Source organism: Octodon degus, unplaced genomic scaffold (genome assembly GCF_000260255.1).
Source record: "Octodon degus isolate 3935 unplaced genomic scaffold, OctDeg1.0 scaffold00072, whole genome shotgun sequence".
Taxonomy (NCBI): Eukaryota; Metazoa; Chordata; class Mammalia; order Rodentia; family Octodontidae; genus Octodon; species Octodon degus.
This window is the reverse complement of record NW_004524648.1, coordinates 1,928,186-1,945,675: the sequence shown is the minus strand read 5'-3', so window position 1 is coordinate 1,945,675 and position 17,490 is coordinate 1,928,186. Positions and strand designations below refer to the sequence as shown.

Below are 17,490 nucleotides of genomic sequence, written 5' to 3'. Positions count from 1 at the left end.
GGCCCTTTCCCCACAATCCCAGGTCAAAAGGGGCCAGCAAAGGCCTATACCCTTGAATTGGGTCTTAAGTATGTGGATGGGGTTTGTCATCCTAAGGCAAGGACTGAGAGTAAGTGTTCTTCCACCTGCTGGCCTCCAAGGGTGATTGCTGGTCAGGGAGCCAGTGGTACACTTAAGATGTGATCCATGTCTCTGGGGGCTCCCTTTCCCTGGGAGTGGCAGTGAAGTGTGCTCGAAGAGGTTATAGTCTCAGGTTGCCCTAACCCTGCTGTATGAGCTTGGACGAGTCTCTTTACTCCATTGTACCCCCCCCCTTTTTTCCTGGCTTTGTAACTACAAAGAATACTAGATGATCTGTCTTCCCAATTCTATGATGTAAGTCTTTTCTTCCCACTGCAGAATTCCCCAAGACTGGGATGAAAATAATCAATGGGCATTTTCCTCTTGTTATTTTGGTGCTGGGGATTAAATCCAACACCTCACACATGCTAAGCACGTGCTCTACCATTGAGCTACACTCCCAGGCCCTGAAAGGGCATTTTAAGGCAGGAAGAAAGGGGCAGTCAAGGTTGGTCTCAGCCCCCAGATGGAGGTCAGAGTGGGCTGCAAAAGATACAAGTGGGGAGACACACAGGCAGGCAGGCAGACAGAGGTGCCAAGGGAGCAAGGAGGATGGCCTGACCAGGGAAGAAGGCTCCACAGCCCAGCCCACACAACCTCTCAGCTACATTCCTTGCCCTGTTTGAGTCAGTGAAAACACATCCAATGTGTTTTGGGGGTAAGAAAATGGCTTTTTAAAAAAAGTCTCCTATAAAGCATTAAAAAAAAAAAATTGTCAAGAGAAAATTCTCTTTTTTTTTTTTTGGCGGAACCGGGGATTGAACTCAGACCCTTGCGCTTGCTAGGGAAGCGCTTATTCCACTGAGCCATCTCCCTGGCCCCTTGTCAGAGAAAATTCTCAGCAAAAATTCCCTTCTCGAATATTTGGCATCAGCGATGAGGCTGGCATGGCATGCTCTGGCCTCACCTTTCCTATTGCTGTGGCCCGGCCTGGCCCATTCCTGGGGTACCTCCCTGGCCCCTGCTCCTCCCCCAAGAGAGGGGTGAACAGGAAACAGGAGTTCACAGGTGGGCTTTGAGGTGTCCTTGGGTCCCTGTCTGGAAGCTCGAGTCTTTGGTAATTGGGAGGGGAGGAAAGGGACAAGCAAAGCATTAGGAGTTGGGAGGGGTCCAGCGGGCACCTTCATCACCGAGAGTTCAGCCGAGGGGCCACCTGCAGGGGCAGAGGAGAGGTCCAAGTGGTGAGTGGGAAGCAGGCATCAGGTGCTCTGGGTCTTTCATGGACTCGGGTTAGACAGCCAGTAGCAGACTAGTGGCCTGGTCCAGGAGACTGATCTGACTCCCGTAAGAATATCTGCTGCCTGGCCAGAGTAGGCCTCTCCTCCTGCCTTGTGTACCCCTAATCACCTGGATCTCCCCCACATCCCTGTGCTGTCATCTTTATGACCCTCTGAAGCATGGGGCTTGAATGACCCTCTCTCAGCCCTGTGGAAGGTCAATGGGATGAAAGTGGTAGTAAGGTAGCCTTTGTTTTTTTGGGAATTGAACTCAGGACCTTGTGCTTGCCGGGCAAGCACTTGTGCCACTTAGCTGTATTTCCAGTCCCATAAGGGAGCCTTTGGATTGAGGCCATGGGCAAAGTGTCCAGGCTTTGCCAAACATTGCCAAAGACAGCCTGGCCATCAGACTCTACCCTGGCCCTCAGACTAGCAGCAGGGAAATAGGGTGCTACCTGCCAGCCTTACCACAGCTAGGTGCCCATTCTTGGCCTTGGTGATGAGTAGCTCCGAGCCAGGTGTAAAGTCAATGACACCGTCCCTGCCAGGGCCCCCTGCAAATGTGATGCTGGAGGGAAGCACAGAGGATTTTTTTTTTTTTTTCATAGAGGCAGTGTCCAAGGTGGGTCCCTGCCCTGTCCCTAGGTACACATATGACCTACTCACTGCCCTAACCCACCTTACCTTCCCTGGTTGATATTGATGTTGTTTACACGATCGGCACTGAGAGCAGTCTTGGTCAGTGTCTCAATCACATGGTCACTCTGCAGCACTACATCCCCCTGGGGGCCAGAGGAAGGGAAGGGTCAAATCCTGTCCACAACTACAGATCCCCTCCACCTCCCGAGTCCTCAAGAAGTACCTTCTGCTTATTGTCCTCACGTTGCACATGAAGCACAAACAGGCTGTCACTCAAACTGCTGACAGAGATACCTGAGGGGGAAAGGCAGAGGTCAGGAATCAATGGTCCGCACAAAGGCCCTCCTTAAGCAACCCTGGGCTCTGTCTGACCGGTCAGGTTGGCGTAATCAATCCTCTGTTTGACTTTGGCATCCTCCACGATGACTACAGCGCTGGGTGTGAGGAGAAGTTGCCGGGAGCGAGGCTTGTAGCCCTTGCGGTCGTATTTTACCACTGGCACAGCATACTGGAGACAGAGGCATTGTGATGGGCAGAGAGGGGCTGAGGGGTCCCCTCCTCAGCCTCTGCCTGTGTCCTGATCTTATACCCTTGTAGGCTGGGGACAGCAGACCTGTGCCCGACGAGGGGCTATAGGTGGGCTCTCACCTGGATGGGCTCAGAGCCTAGAGCCTGCAGCACCTTGGGACTGATCTCATCTGTGCCTGCAACCCAGATTAGGGAGATTCAGAAAAGGGGAAATAGTGATGGTGATGGAAGCATTGCGGACTGGACAGTCAGGGGCTCACCAAGCCGTGTGCTGATAAAGAGCCTGGGGACACTTTGAGGATAATTATCCTTCTTGCCCTTGAAGATCTCACTGGCCACAGCTTTTTGTTGCAGCTGAAGAGACAAAGGGGAGTGAGGAGGTGTCACAGAGTACTGATCATGAAGATGGCAGCCCCAGTCCTAGGAACCCAGCCTCTCTTACCTGTTCCATGATCTCAGTACCAGGAGGGCAAGCCCTGCTGCCAACACTTCCACCAGCCCCTTCCCTTCCTCACTCCTTTCTCCAGCAACAAAGGCAGAAAGCTTTCCAGAGGGGTCATGAGAGCAACAGGTTCCAGGCCAAACTTTGGGAATGACTCTCCAACATGATTCCCTATCACACCTTGAAGCCTCTGAGACTTAGCCCCACTTTGAATTTTATAGGTGACTGACTGCAAGTACTCTAAGCTACTACATGTCATCTGAGTCTGGTGGGTCCTTTCTCACCATCCAACACTGTGCTGGCAAATACAGAGCACATTACCAATCAATCTGCGTCTATTATAATGGCAGATATTATCCATATTTGAGAATGAAGCTAAAACCCTTACAACATGGGGCTCTGGGCAACCTCTACCAATCAAGGTGCCTCACAAAATAAGCCCTATTCACCACCCATAATCTATTCCAGCCTCACTGCCTACATGAGGCCCAGGGGGGACTGGGCAAATCAGGGATCAAATGCTTTCAGAGCCCAGCACCATCGCAGGCTGGCTACTCCTCCACACCCCACTTCCTGGTCTTCGCTTCCGTCCGTTCCCCACACCTGCTGCTTCCATTCTGGGCTGATGCTCCGGCAGTATTTCCACACCATGTTCTTCATGCACAGCTCTCGAAGAAGCTCTGAGGCCTGGGAAGGGAAAGCAAGGTCAGAGGACCTACCCAGCCTAGTGTCCCTCACACCCAACATCACCACCAGGCCTCTGTATCAGCAACTTCTCAACCCGGACAGCCCTTCTAGGTTCTCTCCAAAGAACTCATTCCTCATGGCCCAGCTCTACTTCCCCTCTGCCATGAGCCCTTCAATGGCTGACCCAGCAAGGAGGGCACACAGACCTCACGCAGGGCAGGTGGGGGTGTAGGCCAGGAGGTGTCCAGGACATTTCGGGGCAGCTGCCGCCGAAGATTAAGCAGAAAAGTGGTGCGCACATGGTCTAGGAAGAAGGCATTCTCAGGGCAACGGGGTGTGTGTCGCAGGATGAAGCCATGGATAAACCTGGAATTGGGGGCCAGACAAGGTCGGAGTGAGGATCTGGTAATGGACCCTCTACACACTTTGCTCTGTGGCCGCCCTGGCATCCCACTCTCACCGATGGATGGTGTGTGCTGCCCACTTCCTCTTGGCTGCCTTCCTCCTGCCCAGTGTTCCACGCCACCAAGACTGGATACAGATGGCTGTGGAGACCACAGATGGCTGACTTGCACCTCCTCACCATGGAGGCTTCCTTCTAGTCCCAGGCCCTGCCCCTCCAGACACCCTGGAGCCCAGAGCCCCAAACCTGATTGCTTCACCCTGAGGAACTTCTGCCGCCAGTGAAAGCCCCTCCAGGCAGCCTGGATCTTCGTGGCTGTGGAGAAAGTCAATTAGCTGCTCAGGGCCACCAGCTGGGAGCTCAGCACTGTCACAGCCCAGTGAATACAGTGAATGACAAAGTGGCTGAACTAGCTACTACATGAGAAGACAAATGAGTCGGGGAGAGAACACGAGGGTGAGCAAATGCATGGGGAATATGCGTGGTGTTTTGAGTCAAGGTCTCACTGTGTAGTTCAGGCTGGCCTCCGCCTCACAGTGACCCTCCTGCTTTAGCCTCCCAAGCCCTGAGAATAAAGGCATGCACCACCATGCCCAGCCTTATGCACAGGGTTTGTGTCCAGGCTGGATGGCAGGCTCCAAAGAGCCACGAGGGTGGCAGGGGTGGGCAGAATTCCTGGGGAAGGAAGCCAGACTGATGACTTTTTCCCTGTTCTCCAGAATGGAGCCCAATGGGACTGAAGGGTGGGCCTCGTCCTCACCCAGGCTCTGCCGCCGGACCTCCAGGGCATCCTCTGTGGCAAACAGCGTTTTGGGGAAGCGGATGAAGATCTTGGTCCTGAGAAGGGAGCAGCGATCAGACCCCTGCTGTCACTAGCTGGGTCCCACAGACACCAGGCAAGGGCACCCTTACCTGCCCATCTTGTACTCTTCGGGCTTGTAGCCAAGGTGCCTGACGAGCACAGCCACCCCATCTTGGGGCCGTCCTGCCCATGTGGGCCAAGTCTCTGGGCAAAGTGACTTGTATCTGGGACAGAGAAGAATGGAAGCATCTAGCCATCCCCCAGCCCACGTCCTTCTTGAGAGGCCCCATCAATATTCCCTAGGAACCTTCTGGGTGCTCTCACTGCCTTGTTCACAACTCAGAGACGACCTGCAGGGTCTTACTTTACTTTATTTTGAGACAAGGGGACAAGGTCTTACTGTGCAGGTTAGGCTAGTCTTGAACTCACTATGTAGCCAACAGTTACCTGGAACTCAGGGATCCCCCTGCCTCAGCCTCCAAAGTGCTGGGAATACAGATGTGTGCTACCATGTCTAGCAGAGTCCCATTTTAAAGATGAGGATCTCTAAGTATTACCATCTGCCTAAGGCCAAGGGACACAAAGTGACAGAGATGGAATTCACAACCTAAGTGACTCCCCAGCCCTGCAACTCATAATCATCACTGAACTGCTATATCCTCTTTAAGTTTCTAAGAAACTCTGCCCCCCTCTTGCGTGCTACCATCTGTCTCTGGAGGGAGAGCTGCTCTGGGAGGGCAGGGCCTGGGAGAGCTTGGTGTTCTCTCTCAAGGCTGACTTTAGGCCTGCCATGGGAAGAGGTCCCTGGTGCAGGTCCCACAGCAGCTCAGACTCGTGTTGTCTTATCTTCCATGAGGATGTGAAGGCCTCCCTCCCTCACGGGACTCAGGAAGCTCCCATGTCTCTCCCTTCCCCTGGCTTCTGCTGGGACACCCCACCTCTGCAGAAAAGCCTCATATTTTCGGCGATAGGCGAAGCCGGCTCTGCGCACACGCAGGTTCTCCATCAGCCCCAGGTACTTCACCTGGTGCCGGATCAGCACCTCATCAAAGCGACCTGGGAGAAGGGTAACAGTGCAGTCAGCAGGCTTTCAGGGACAGGTGGCTCAGTCTCAGCAGCCCTGTGGCATGGGTGGGGCCTTACCTGGCTGTTTCGCATCATTAGGCTTGATGCAGCGGATGTAGGCGGGCTCCTTAGATTTCAGGATCTCTACCAGTTGCAGGAGACTCATCTTGAACTGGGTGGCAACCTGTGAGTCCAGGAAGAATTGAAGTTTGGCCTGAGCTGGCCTGACCCCTGCAATGCACCACCTCAGAGCTATTGTCCCCTGCAGTCATCCCCTCGGCTTGGTCCATACTGCCCCCTCCCCTTACAGTAGAGGAGACTATGTCCCTCCGGTTGAGCTAGAAACTCCAGTTCATGAACCTCTCTAGCCTAAAAATCCTGCTCAGCTCCCCTAGAAACCTTCTCACTGTATCTAGCAACCCTCTCCCTCCACTTTGGGGTTACATTGCTAGATGTTATGGTTTATATCTGAATCCTTCCCCAAAACCTCATGTGGTCATGGGAGGGGCTTTTCTTTTTCTTTTCTTTTTTTTTTTTTGCAGAACCGGGGATTAAACTCAGGCCCTTGCGCTTGCCAGAGAAGCACTTATTCTACTGAGCCAACTTCCCGGCCCCGATGGGAGGGGCTTTTACAGAGGTGGCCAAATCTAGATTTTGGATTGGTTCGCTATCTAGTGTTGGGATTGGGACCCACCCTAGTTAGTGGGCAGCCTGAACACATGAGGGAGGAAAGAGGCTTGCTGCTTCCCTTTGCTCTTGGTCCTTTGCATGTCTTCTGCCGCCATGAACTGTTGCCCCTCCGCCCTGCCACCTGGCCTTGGACCCTGCTCATTATAGATTGAAACTTTCACAAACCATGAGCTAAATAAACTTTTCTCTCTTCACAATCTCTGTATACTACTCTGCAGGGCCTTTGAGGATCTCAGAGTTATGAAAGCAGATTCTGGGTTGGCCAAATAGCTCAGCAGATTAAAGTGCCTACAAGAAGATGCAGGGGCTGGGGGTTCGATCCCTCAGCCTGCCGGGCCTGCTGAGACAGCAATTGAGACTGGGTGTGGTGTCCCATGCCTATAATCCCAGCTTTTGAGAGGCTGTAAAAGCTATCTCTCAGGTGGATCACTATGAGTCCAATCTAGTAGTGAGACCCTGAACACACCATAGACCATACCCTAAATACCAAAAAAGGTTTAAAGGTCATCTAGAAGGTGGCTAGAAGGAAGAGAGGAGCTAAAGGGCGTCCAAGTGGAGGGGACAGCATGAGCAAAGGTTTGACATATGTAGGGAGCTACTTGCACGCAAGAACTCAACTGCTCGGGGCTGGGGAGACAGCTCAGTAGAATAAGTGCTTCCCAGGCAAGCGCAAGGCCTGAGTTCAATCCCCAGTTCCACCAACTGGTGAGTGAAAATGTGAGGTGTGAGCTAGGTACAGTGTTGCATGCCTGTGATCCCAGCACTTGGAAGGCTAAGGCAGGAAGGATTGTTGAGTTGTAAGACCAGCCTGGGCAAAGCCAGGCAAATAGCTCAGTGGATTAAAGCGCCTACAAGCAGGCACAGGGGCCAGAGATTCAATCCCTGGGCCTGCCGTGCCAGCCCCCCCCGCCCCCCCGGGGCGCACTGAGACAGCAATTGAGACTGGGCATGGTGGCACACACCTGTAATCCCAGCTCTTGGGAGGCTGTAAACAGGTGGATCACTATGAGCCCGATCTGGTAGTGAGACCATGCATACCCTGTAGACCTTCCCTAAAAATAAAATAAAATAAAAAGACCAGCCTGGGCTACAAAGTGAGCTCAAAGACAGCCTGAACTGTCTCAAAAAGACAAAAAAAGGGGGAAAAAAAATTAAGGGGGGGGGGAGGAGACAAAAAAGGGGCCAGCCAGATAGCTCAGGAGATTAAAGCACCTTCTTAGGCAAATGCAGAGACCAGGGCTTGATCCCTGGCAGGCCGTATCAGCCCCACTCCCAGAGTATGCTGAGATGGCAACTGAGACTGGGCATGGTGGCGTGTGCCTATAATCCCAGCAGTTGGCAGCTGAAAACAGGAGGATCACTACGAGTCCAATCTGTGTAGTGAGACCCTGTACTAAAAAAAAAAAAAAAAGAAAAAGAAAAGAGGCATGAATCCAGAGGTGGTATCAGAGTAGTCCAAGTTATTCAGAAGGCTGAGGCCAGAGGCTGAGGCCAGAGAATTATAAGCAAAGTCAAGGCCAGTCTGGGCTACACAGCAAGACCTTGTCTCAAAAAATACAAAGGGCTGAGGATGTAGCTCAGCACTCCTGAGTTCAACCTCTAAAAAAAAAAAAATGTATAAGAGTGGGGTTGAGAGACGGGTAGAGATGGTACTATGGGAGATCATGCTAGGGAGACTGTATTTTATCCTGAAGTTGAAATAGCAAACTAAAAAATGACTTGGAATGAGGGAGTGACAGAAAAAAAATGCATTTTTCAATATCTCTATAGATGTGTGGCAGGTGGATCAAGCAGAACAGACTGGCAGCTCAGAACTGGCAAGCCTGACCTAGAGAAATGGTTACGGGGAAGGGGCACAGGAAAAGAAGCTGAGAAGTACTTAGGCAACAGACAAGCAAAGTCCAGCGAGCAGCTGGATAGGGACAGTGAAGAACCAGGGTGATGCACCTAGGTTACTAGCCTGCAGGATGGGGCAGAGGAGGATCCCTATCCTGAGTTAGTCATGGAAAAGGATGGAACCTGGGGGCTGGCAACCAAAGGCCCACACAGGGGAGATCACTGGACACATTAATTTGTGGGCTTCCTGGAGCGGCTTGGGCAGGACAGAGTATGCAAGTATCCTGAGTGGAGAGACACTGAGGCCAGGAAGAGGTGCAGGCTGAGGATGTGGTAGAAAGCAGCAGAGGCAGACAGGGTTCCAGGGTACATAATCCATGCCTCTGTGCCTTTCCTCTAAGCATGTCTCAGCTGTGGCACTCTGGCTTCTACCTCCCTACTGACCTCCCCTGGGACCTGGGGCCACCCTGACCCTCCCTTGCCACATCCAGCAGTAACATCTCAGCTCCTAGCTCTCCTTGCATCTGGCACTGCTGGCCACATCTCCCTCTCCCAGCCCCTTGACTTGGCTCTCTGCCAGCCTCATAAACTTTTTTGGTCTCTGTATCTGCACCAGGTCTTCTTGCAGCCTATAGTGCCCTCACAGGGCCAAAAAGCACTTACTCATGCAAGTTATCTCAAAGTCTCCATCTTCCAGGGAGCCTTCTGGCATCCCTCATCCCTCCCCCTCCTTCAGGCAATTTGCCATTCGGGTGTCCAAAGTATCCTATGAGAGTACATGTTGTCTTTCCTGAGACACTGGGGATTGAACACAAGCCCTTGCACTTGCCAGGGAAGACTTATTCTACTGAGCCATCTCCCCAGCCCCCTTTTGGTTGTTTTTTTTTGGCGAATAGGTGAACACACACAAGCACCGATACAGATGGGTGTACACACAGATGTCCCCAGTTGCAAGGACACACACATGGGTCCACACACTTAAGTGGCAGGCAGACACACAAGTGCATACTTGCAAAAAGACAAAAATGCTCCTCAAAAGCAACTTCCTACGGACACACAGAGATGTGCACACAGACACCAATAAATGCTTGTGCTCACCTCACACTGCCAACTCCCAGGCCCACACGCTGCTTCTCCACGCTCAGACACCCCCCATTCCCACTGGATCCCACAACCTCCGCACCGTCTCTGGCCGCTTCTTGTCACTGAGCTCACTTCGGTCAAAGCACTGGCTCATGATGGGATTCTTTGAGCTGCACATGGTCTGTGAGGGGAGTACAGGGGTCAGGATGGGACCACAGAGCAGCAGGTCAGATTCCTGAGCAGAGGTGCATATGGACAGGTGCCTCCTAATATCCCACCCTCTTGGCGTACTCACCTCCTTCAGGTTCCGGAAGAGAAGGTCATTATTTTTATCCAGGAAGCCTGAGAGAAAGAACAGGTGAGAGAGGGAAAACCCTCTCCCTGCCCGCACTGGGCTCCAAACTCAGGATCCTCACCTGCCACATTGTAGGTCACCTCCCCAGCATAGTGCAGAAGACGAAACTCCCCACGACCTAGAGATTTCCTGGTCCGTTGGTCAGCCAGCTTGTGTCTGGGGGTGACAAGGACAGGAAGCTACTGACTCTGACCTGAGATGTATCCCTGCCTGCCAAAGAGACCTCGAGGGCAGGAACCAGCCAACCTTTAAGGGGCAGAAATAGCCCAGGCTGCCCCAAGTGTCATGTGGCAGACACGGCAGGACAATCAGTTCCTGCATGGAGATCCATCAAGGCTCAGAAAAGTGGATGGCAGGGCCAGCAAGATAGCTCAGGGGACTAAGTGCCTGCTTAGGCAAGCTCAGGGACCAGGGTGCGATCCCTGAGTTTGAGCTGCATAGTGAGACCCTGTGTCAAATACATAAAAAAAAAGAAAAATGGATGGTCTTGCTCTGGGTCACACGGTGCTAGATCTAGGAAGGACTTGGACCTATGCTTCCAGACTACCAGGCATACCCTGTCAGGGCCACTCTCACTGCTACATGACAGCTCGTGACTACTGAGACTGAGCTGTGCACTACATTTTCAGAACAGAATCCACTCCAATAGATTACTTAACCTTGAAGCATGTTTATAATGGTTAGCCCATTTGGTCCTTTTAAGAACTATTCCAGGGGGGCCGGGGAGATGGCTCAGTAGAATAAGCGCTTGCCTGGCAAGCACAACAGCCTGAGTTCAATCCCCCATTCTGCAAAAAAAAAAAAAAAAAAAAAAAAAAAAAGAACTATTCTAGGGTTGGGGTGTAGCTCAGTGGCAGCATACTTGTCTGCATGTGGAGGCCCTGGATTCAATATCTTTTTTTTTTTTTTTTTGCGGAACCGGGGATTGAACTCAGGCCCTTGTGCTTGCCAGGGAAGTGCTTATTCCACTGAGCCATCTCCCCGGCCCCTCAATATCTTTTTTTTTTTTTTTTGCAGAACTGGAGATTGAACTCAGACCCTTGCACCCACTGAGCCATCTCCCCAGCCCCGTGGATTCAACATCTAGCACAACAAAATAAACAGCCAATGACTATAACAAAAAACCCCAAAACTGCTCCAAGTGACTAACCAGAGACACACACACAAATTTAAGGCACAAAGATATCAATTCTGTTACTATTTTTTTTTTTTTTCTTCCAGTCTTGTTCTAGCAGAAACCTAGACCTGGCTGTCGCTGGCCAAGGGGCCCCCAAAGGGTGGGTGGGAACCCCGAGTGTCTGTGGGTTATACCCACTGCAAGTGTTTTGAGTAATGTACTCACTTGATGATGCAGGAAAATGCTCAGGATATAACTTTGAGCCTTATATACAATAAACCCTCAACTATGAAAAAAATGTATAGAAAAAGGCAGGAAGGAAATGCCTGGAATTGTTAACAATGATGACCTCTGGGTGAGAGGGTTGGAAGAGGCTTTTGCTCACATTCCAACTTTTCTTTAATGAGCAATATTATTTTTATAATCAGAAACAAGTTTTTAAATATATTAAGCAAAAAAATGCTCAGGGCTTTGGCATTTGACAATCCTGGGGCTGAGTCCCAGCTTTGCGCTCTAGATGTTAATAACCTTGGGCAAATGACTTCACTTTTCTGAGTCTCAGCAAGATGGGGAAGACAGGGGCGGCCAGATAGATTAAAGCGCCTGCTTCAGCAGTGTGCAGGGGCTGGGGTTTAATCCCTGGCATGCTGTCCCACCCCCAGGGCACAGTTGCGAGGTGATTGAGACCAGGCGTGGTGTGCACACCTGTAATTCCAGCTCTTGGGAGGCTGTAAATAGGCAGATCACTCCGAGTCCAATCTAGCAGTGAGACCATGAACACTCTGTAGACTTTTCCCTAAAAAAAACCCCATTGCCTGGCAAGCGCAACATCCTGAGTTCAATCCCTGGTTCTGCAAAAAAACCCAAAAAACAAAAAATCTCCAGCTCCTTAAAGGGTGGCTGTGGGACCAGGCACAGTGGTACACACCCGTAATTCCAACACTCTAGGGGGCTGAGGCAAGAATATCATAAGTTTGAGCGCCATAGTGAGATAGCAAGACTTTGTCTCAAAATAAAAATACATGGGGCCGGGGTGCCTGGGTTTGATCTCGCAACACATGCTGCACTGGCCCCACCCCCAGGCCACACTGAGCCTGACACCAAGACTGGTCATAGCGGCACAGGCCTATAATCCCAGCACTGTGGAGGCTGAAAACAGGAGGATCACTGCGAACCTGAGCTGCATAGTGAGACCCTGTACCAATTAAAAAAAAAAAAAAAGGCTGGGGGTTGTAGCTTAGTGTCAAAGGGGCAGGGTTCAATCCCCAGTACCACAAAAAGGGTGGCTGTGGGTTAGAAGATAATGTATATAAACTACACAGAACTAGTTGGGACAAAGGTGCTGGTTTCTTTTTCTACCCCTTTACATTCTGGAGATTCCTTTTTTTTTTTTTTTTGGCAGAACCAGGGATTGAATTTAGATCCTTGCGTTTGCCAGTCAAGCGCTTATCCTACTGAGCCATCTCCCCGGCCCCTGGAGATTCCTTACATAAAAGGCAATCTCGAAGTAAAGAAGAAAAAAAGGAAAAAAGAATTTTAGCCAAGTTTCAACATCAAAGAATAGAGAGGAAGCCATCCTGCAAGACCAGTAGTTTAGTGCAGCTGTCCCCAACTTTAGTACTTTCCCTGGAAATCTCTTGTGGTTGGTTCTTTTTCTTGTTGTTTAGGGACCAGGAGTAGAACCCAGGGCCTTGTGCATGGTAGACATGTGCTCTACTACCTTTGAGCTACACCCCAGCCATATGCCTATGTGGACAGAGCCCAACCTTCCACAGGCTCTGGCCCTAGCAAGCTCTCACATCAGCAGCCCAGTAGCCCCACTCACGTCAGGAAGTGTGGATGGTGCTTGACAGTGTCCTCCAGCTTCTCCAGGAAGGTCAGGTCTGTGGCCTCCCCAGGGCGCAGGCACTCCTCATCCTGGGTGGCAGGGTACAGGGTGAGGGATGTGTTTGGGGAGAAGCTGGAGAGCAAAGAAGCTTCTGAGGCACCATGAGGGGGAGCACAGACACAGGGAAAGGAGGACAGAGCACAGAGAGCCCTACAGGAAGTTTTCAGAGACTGGGCAGCTCCACCCTGGCCAGCCCTATACTCACACCTGCTATGGAGTGGCCTGCAGAAAGATAGGCAAGGAGAGGACAGCCCCCCAGCCGGGGGCAAATGATGTCTGGAGAAGCAGAGGACTCACCAAGATGGAGATGATGCCCTTGAATTTCTCCTCCACCAAGTCACAGATGATCTTGTTGTTGAAATACTGGACAGGCTCCCACTGCAGGGAAAGAGGAGGAGAGCATCTTGTACCTCTCCTGGGAGCCCCGATGCCTGGCTTCCCACTGTGTACAGGGCACTCCAGGCTCGCACGCACCGCAATGCCCTCTGCCTCATACTCCTCTTGTTCCGACTTGAGTGTCAGCTCAATGAACAACTGCTGTAGTTTCTCATTGCAGTAGTTGATGCAAAACTGCTCGAAGCTACAAGTAAACAAAAGAACCCTCAATAGCACCAGGGACACAAGTTTGTGGGTGGAGAAAGGACATGGACAGGGTCCTAGGCATCTGAGTTAAGAGACAGAATAGGAGTTGAGGGTGGCTGGGAGAATTATCAGGCAGGAATGACAGGGATGAGGACCATGACGGACTGAGACAGAAAGACAAAAGGACAGGTTAACAAGGGCTAAAGGTGGCACTGACCTGTTATGCTGAAATACCTCGAAGCCATAAATGTCTAGGAGCCCAAGAACTGTGGTGCTCCGCCAGCTGGGGCTCTCAGCGTCCTGGAACAAGGGGGATGAGTTCAAGGGCTTGTGATCCCAGCTCCCTGTCCCAGGTCTCTCTGACCATCCTCCTGGCCAGCCATAGAAGCAGCATGGACCAAGTGCTTACCTTAGAAGCCAGTGACCTGTTGATCTTCTCAACCAACCAGGTAAAGGTGCGGCTGTACACGGCTTTAGCAAGAGCATCCCGCGCATATGCTGCCTGTTCCAGGTTCAGTGGGCTCAAGAGCTGTTATGTAGTGAGATGAAGAGATGTGTGCTACAGGACTCCTCCATCCCACTGCCCCTACGGACTTAGACAGAGGACCAGGATGCTCTGATTCTTTTTTTTTTTTTTAAATGTATTTGGTACAGGGTCTCACTATGCAGCTCAGACTCGTAGTGATCCTCCTGCTTTCAGCCTCCCAAATGCTGGGATTACAGGCATGAGCCACCACCCCCAGTCTTGGAGGCTGGCTCAGTGCACCAGGGAACTGAACCCTGGTCCCTGCGCTTGTCTAAGCAGGCGCTTAGTCCGCTGAATTAACTTGCTGGTCCTATCCTCATCTTTGAGCTCCAGTGAGCCTGGTGGTTGGACAGTGTTGGTGATGCTGGTTTGCCGAGGACAGAGTAGCCACACCAGTGCTAAGATGCATAGGAGTAAGATGCTCATTCCTGGAGGCGGGAGTCTGACTCCTCTTGTGTGACCTTAGTGAGGTCATTGTGTTTCCCCGAGCCACCTGTCTTATGTCCCTCTAATGCTGCTGAAAGGGCCACTGAGCAGAGTAGGGAAGGAGGACTGACAGTGGGAGTCACCTCAGACTTCCTGAACCTCCCTGGCCTGTGGCAAAGCTTTAGCCTCACCTCTTCTCCCTTGGCGATGATCTTCCGGTGTGTCAGTGCTTCCCTCAAAGTTGAGCCTTCCACACCAAGGAGCTGCCAAGAGTGGGGAAGGGCTTGGTAAGAGTGCTTTCACAGGCCCTTGCGCTTGCCAGGGAAGCGCTTACTCCACTGAGCCATCTCCCCGGCCCCAGAGTGCTTTCACTCTTGCCCCAGATGTCCCTTCCTTGTCCTTTGCACTCACCCTGGTCAGATATTTGAGCTGGTTCTCAGTGGTGACCTGGGCATTGCTCTCCTCATCAGCAGCAAAGTGGATGTTCCCCAGATGCAAGACACTGGCCACAACGCTCAGCAGCTCCTGGGGAAGCAGCCAGAGAACAGGTGGCAGTTCCAGGGTGGTAGAGGGAACCCCATGAGGGCAACTAGTAGGTGGAGGCCAATGGTGCAGGGAATAGGTAGAAATGTGTTTGGGAGGAGAAAAGGGGTTGAAGTAGAAATTTTTTTTTTTTTTTTTTGTACAGTGTACAGGGTCTCACTACATAGATTGGACTTGTAGTGATCTGCCTGTATTCAGCCTCCCAAGAGTTGGGATTACAGGCATGTGCCACCATGCTTAGTCTCAAACACCTGTCTCAGTGTGACCTAGGGGCAGGGCCAGCATGGCACGCCAGGGATTGAACTCTGGCCACTGCATCTGCCTAAGCAGGCATTTTAATCTGTTAAGCTATTTGGCTGGCCCTAAAAATTGATGTTGTTTTTTGTTTTTGCGGAACCAGGGATTGAACTCAGGCCCTTGCACTTGCCAGGGAAGCGCTTATTCTACTGAGCCATCTTCCCAGCCCCTTAGGCCCTAAAAATTGAGAAGGATTTTTTTTTTTTTTTTTTTTTTTGCTGTCTCAGGCTGCCTTAAGAGCGTGTCTGATGTAGCATGTGGAGCTGGGGATTGAACTGTGGTCCCCAGGGCCTGACTGATTTTGCCCAAACAGGCACTTTAAACAACTGAGCTAAACCACAAGACCCCCAGAAATGGCTTTCAAAAGTAAAAGGTAGGGGCTGGTGAGATGGCTCAGTGGTCTAAAGCACCTACTTAGAACAAGCTAAGCCAAGCACAGGGACCACGGTTCAATCCCCCAGCACCACATGCCAGCCAGCCCCGCCCCCTGGTGGGCTGAGCTGGCCACACACAGACACAAAATAAATAAATAAATAAATAAATAAAAATAAAAAAATAAAAGGTAGCCAGACACAGTGGTGTTGCCTATATTTCTGCACTCTGGGAGGCTGAGACAGGAGAATCACAAATTCAAGATCAGCCTGGGCAATTGAATGACTTAGTGAGATCATCCCAAATTAAAAAATAAAAAGGGCTAGGATATAGCTCAATGAGAAGGCCTTGGGTTCAATTCAAAAAACTACCAAAAAGTAATGAAACTAGGTGATCTTGGGATCTGACAGAAAAGGAAGGGCCCCAGAAAAATCCTTACCTCTACTTCATCCTCTGTGAAGTCAATGACTGTCAGCGCCTTCCTCACAACCTTCCAGTCATTCTTGTCATTGATGGAGGAGACTTTGGCACACTGGCCCTGGAGAAAGGGCATAGCTGGGTTGCCAGTTCTGGCACTGTGCCTCCTGGGTGGCACCTGTGGTTGCCTACCAGCCACTCACCTTTATCAGGTACAAGTAGCTCTGGGGGTTCCGTTCCAAGCCCAGCCTACGCAGGGTCTCCTCCTCACCCCCCTCCAGCAGCTGGTAGAAGATGTGGAAGTTCCGCTCCCCGTGATTCTGGTGTACTACTCGGGACTTCTCCAGAAGGTAACTGAGGATGTGGCCACCCACGGGGGCGCCCTGTGGTCAGAAAATATGGATCAGTCAGAGAACTGGAGAACAGAGTCCATCTGCCCCTCGTTCCTTGCAGGCCTGGCCTCTTGTGCCAGCTCTGGCATCAGCTGTGTTTTGGGGCTCAGCACAATACCACCCTGTCCTCAGTTTTTTCATCTAAGAAACAAACAGATTCTACTTATGTGGCAGCTCAATTTGGAAGCCTGACAAGCATCTTGAATCAACAGGTCTGACATTAAACTCCTTATCTCCCCCTGTTCAAATGAACTCCTATTTGTGTTTTCCCAATAGTTGTTTAGGCCAAAAAGATTGTGGTCCTCTCAAACCTCTTTTTCTTCTATTTACTACATCCAAACATCTAATTCTGCTGCCTTAGCCTTCCAAACTGCTTACCAACTCCACTATAGCCACACTGGTCTAAGCTACTGTCATCTTGTCACCTACATTATTACATCAGCCTCCTAACCGGTTTCCCTGCTTGGCTTGGTTTCCTTACAATGTATTTCCAACAAAGCAGACAGAATGACCTTTTTAATAGGAAAGCTGGATCATGACAGACTTCTACTCAAAATGCTCTGATAACCCTCTTCCACTCAAAGCTAAAAACAAATTCTTGCAGGGCTAGAATGTAGCTCAGTGGCTCAGCTTATACTAAGCATGCGTGAGGCTCTGAAATCAATCTCTAGCATTGTAAAAGCAAACCAAAAAAAAAAAAAAACAAAACAAAACACCTAAACAACTTGTAAAGGACCTGCACCATCTGGCAGGTCCCTTCCTATTCCTTGTCCCTACTTTTTCCTCTTGCCATCTGGCCTTGCCAGGTCAAACACACCAGTACCCTCCCACTGCACTTGTCCTGACTGTGTGGACTCCTTCCTCCATTATTTCTCCTGCTCCATGCCCAATCTGTCCAGCCTTTACTACAATGCCACTGCTCAATGAGACCTAATTTATCTGCTATATCTAAAATTGCAACTGCTGGGGCCAGGGAGATGGCTCAGTAGAATAAGTGATTGCCTGGCAAGTGCAAGGGCCTGAGTTCAATCCCTGGTTCCACACACACACAAAAAAAAAAATT

General features: G+C 50.9%; 1 protein-coding gene across 3 annotated transcripts in view; it reads right to left on the bottom strand.

Annotated features, from left to right (window-relative positions):
* Window positions 1-871: 871 nt before the first annotated feature.
* The window catches only part of Myo1c (myosin IC), a 25,863-nt gene continuing 9,244 nt past the window's right edge, over window positions 872-17,490 (bottom strand). For all 3 annotated transcript variants that reach the window (XM_004635354.3, XM_004635353.2, XM_004635352.2), the window contains exons 6-32: window positions 16,239-16,418; window positions 16,058-16,156; window positions 14,818-14,931; window positions 14,598-14,669; window positions 13,864-13,983; window positions 13,672-13,754; window positions 13,347-13,452; window positions 13,170-13,250; window positions 12,810-12,901; window positions 9,929-10,023; window positions 9,808-9,854; window positions 9,613-9,693; window positions 5,982-6,087; window positions 5,777-5,894; window positions 4,949-5,062; window positions 4,797-4,873; window positions 4,283-4,351; window positions 4,094-4,178; window positions 3,840-3,999; window positions 3,550-3,633; window positions 2,765-2,858; window positions 2,625-2,680; window positions 2,349-2,484; window positions 2,200-2,270; window positions 2,022-2,119; window positions 1,806-1,905; window positions 872-1,273 (exon numbers count right to left, since the gene is read on the bottom strand). In XM_004635354.3, coding sequence (XP_004635411.1) covers window positions 1,247-1,273; window positions 1,806-1,905; window positions 2,022-2,119; window positions 2,200-2,270; window positions 2,349-2,484; window positions 2,625-2,680; window positions 2,765-2,858; window positions 3,550-3,633; window positions 3,840-3,999; window positions 4,094-4,178; window positions 4,283-4,351; window positions 4,797-4,873; window positions 4,949-5,062; window positions 5,777-5,894; window positions 5,982-6,087; window positions 9,613-9,693; window positions 9,808-9,854; window positions 9,929-10,023; window positions 12,810-12,901; window positions 13,170-13,250; window positions 13,347-13,452; window positions 13,672-13,754; window positions 13,864-13,983; window positions 14,598-14,669; window positions 14,818-14,931; window positions 16,058-16,156; window positions 16,239-16,418 — 2,565 coding nt within the window. In that variant the 3' untranslated portion in view covers window positions 872-1,246. The remainder of the gene's footprint in view (window positions 1,274-1,805; window positions 1,906-2,021; window positions 2,120-2,199; window positions 2,271-2,348; window positions 2,485-2,624; window positions 2,681-2,764; window positions 2,859-3,549; window positions 3,634-3,839; window positions 4,000-4,093; window positions 4,179-4,282; window positions 4,352-4,796; window positions 4,874-4,948; window positions 5,063-5,776; window positions 5,895-5,981; window positions 6,088-9,612; window positions 9,694-9,807; window positions 9,855-9,928; window positions 10,024-12,809; window positions 12,902-13,169; window positions 13,251-13,346; window positions 13,453-13,671; window positions 13,755-13,863; window positions 13,984-14,597; window positions 14,670-14,817; window positions 14,932-16,057; window positions 16,157-16,238; window positions 16,419-17,490) is intronic.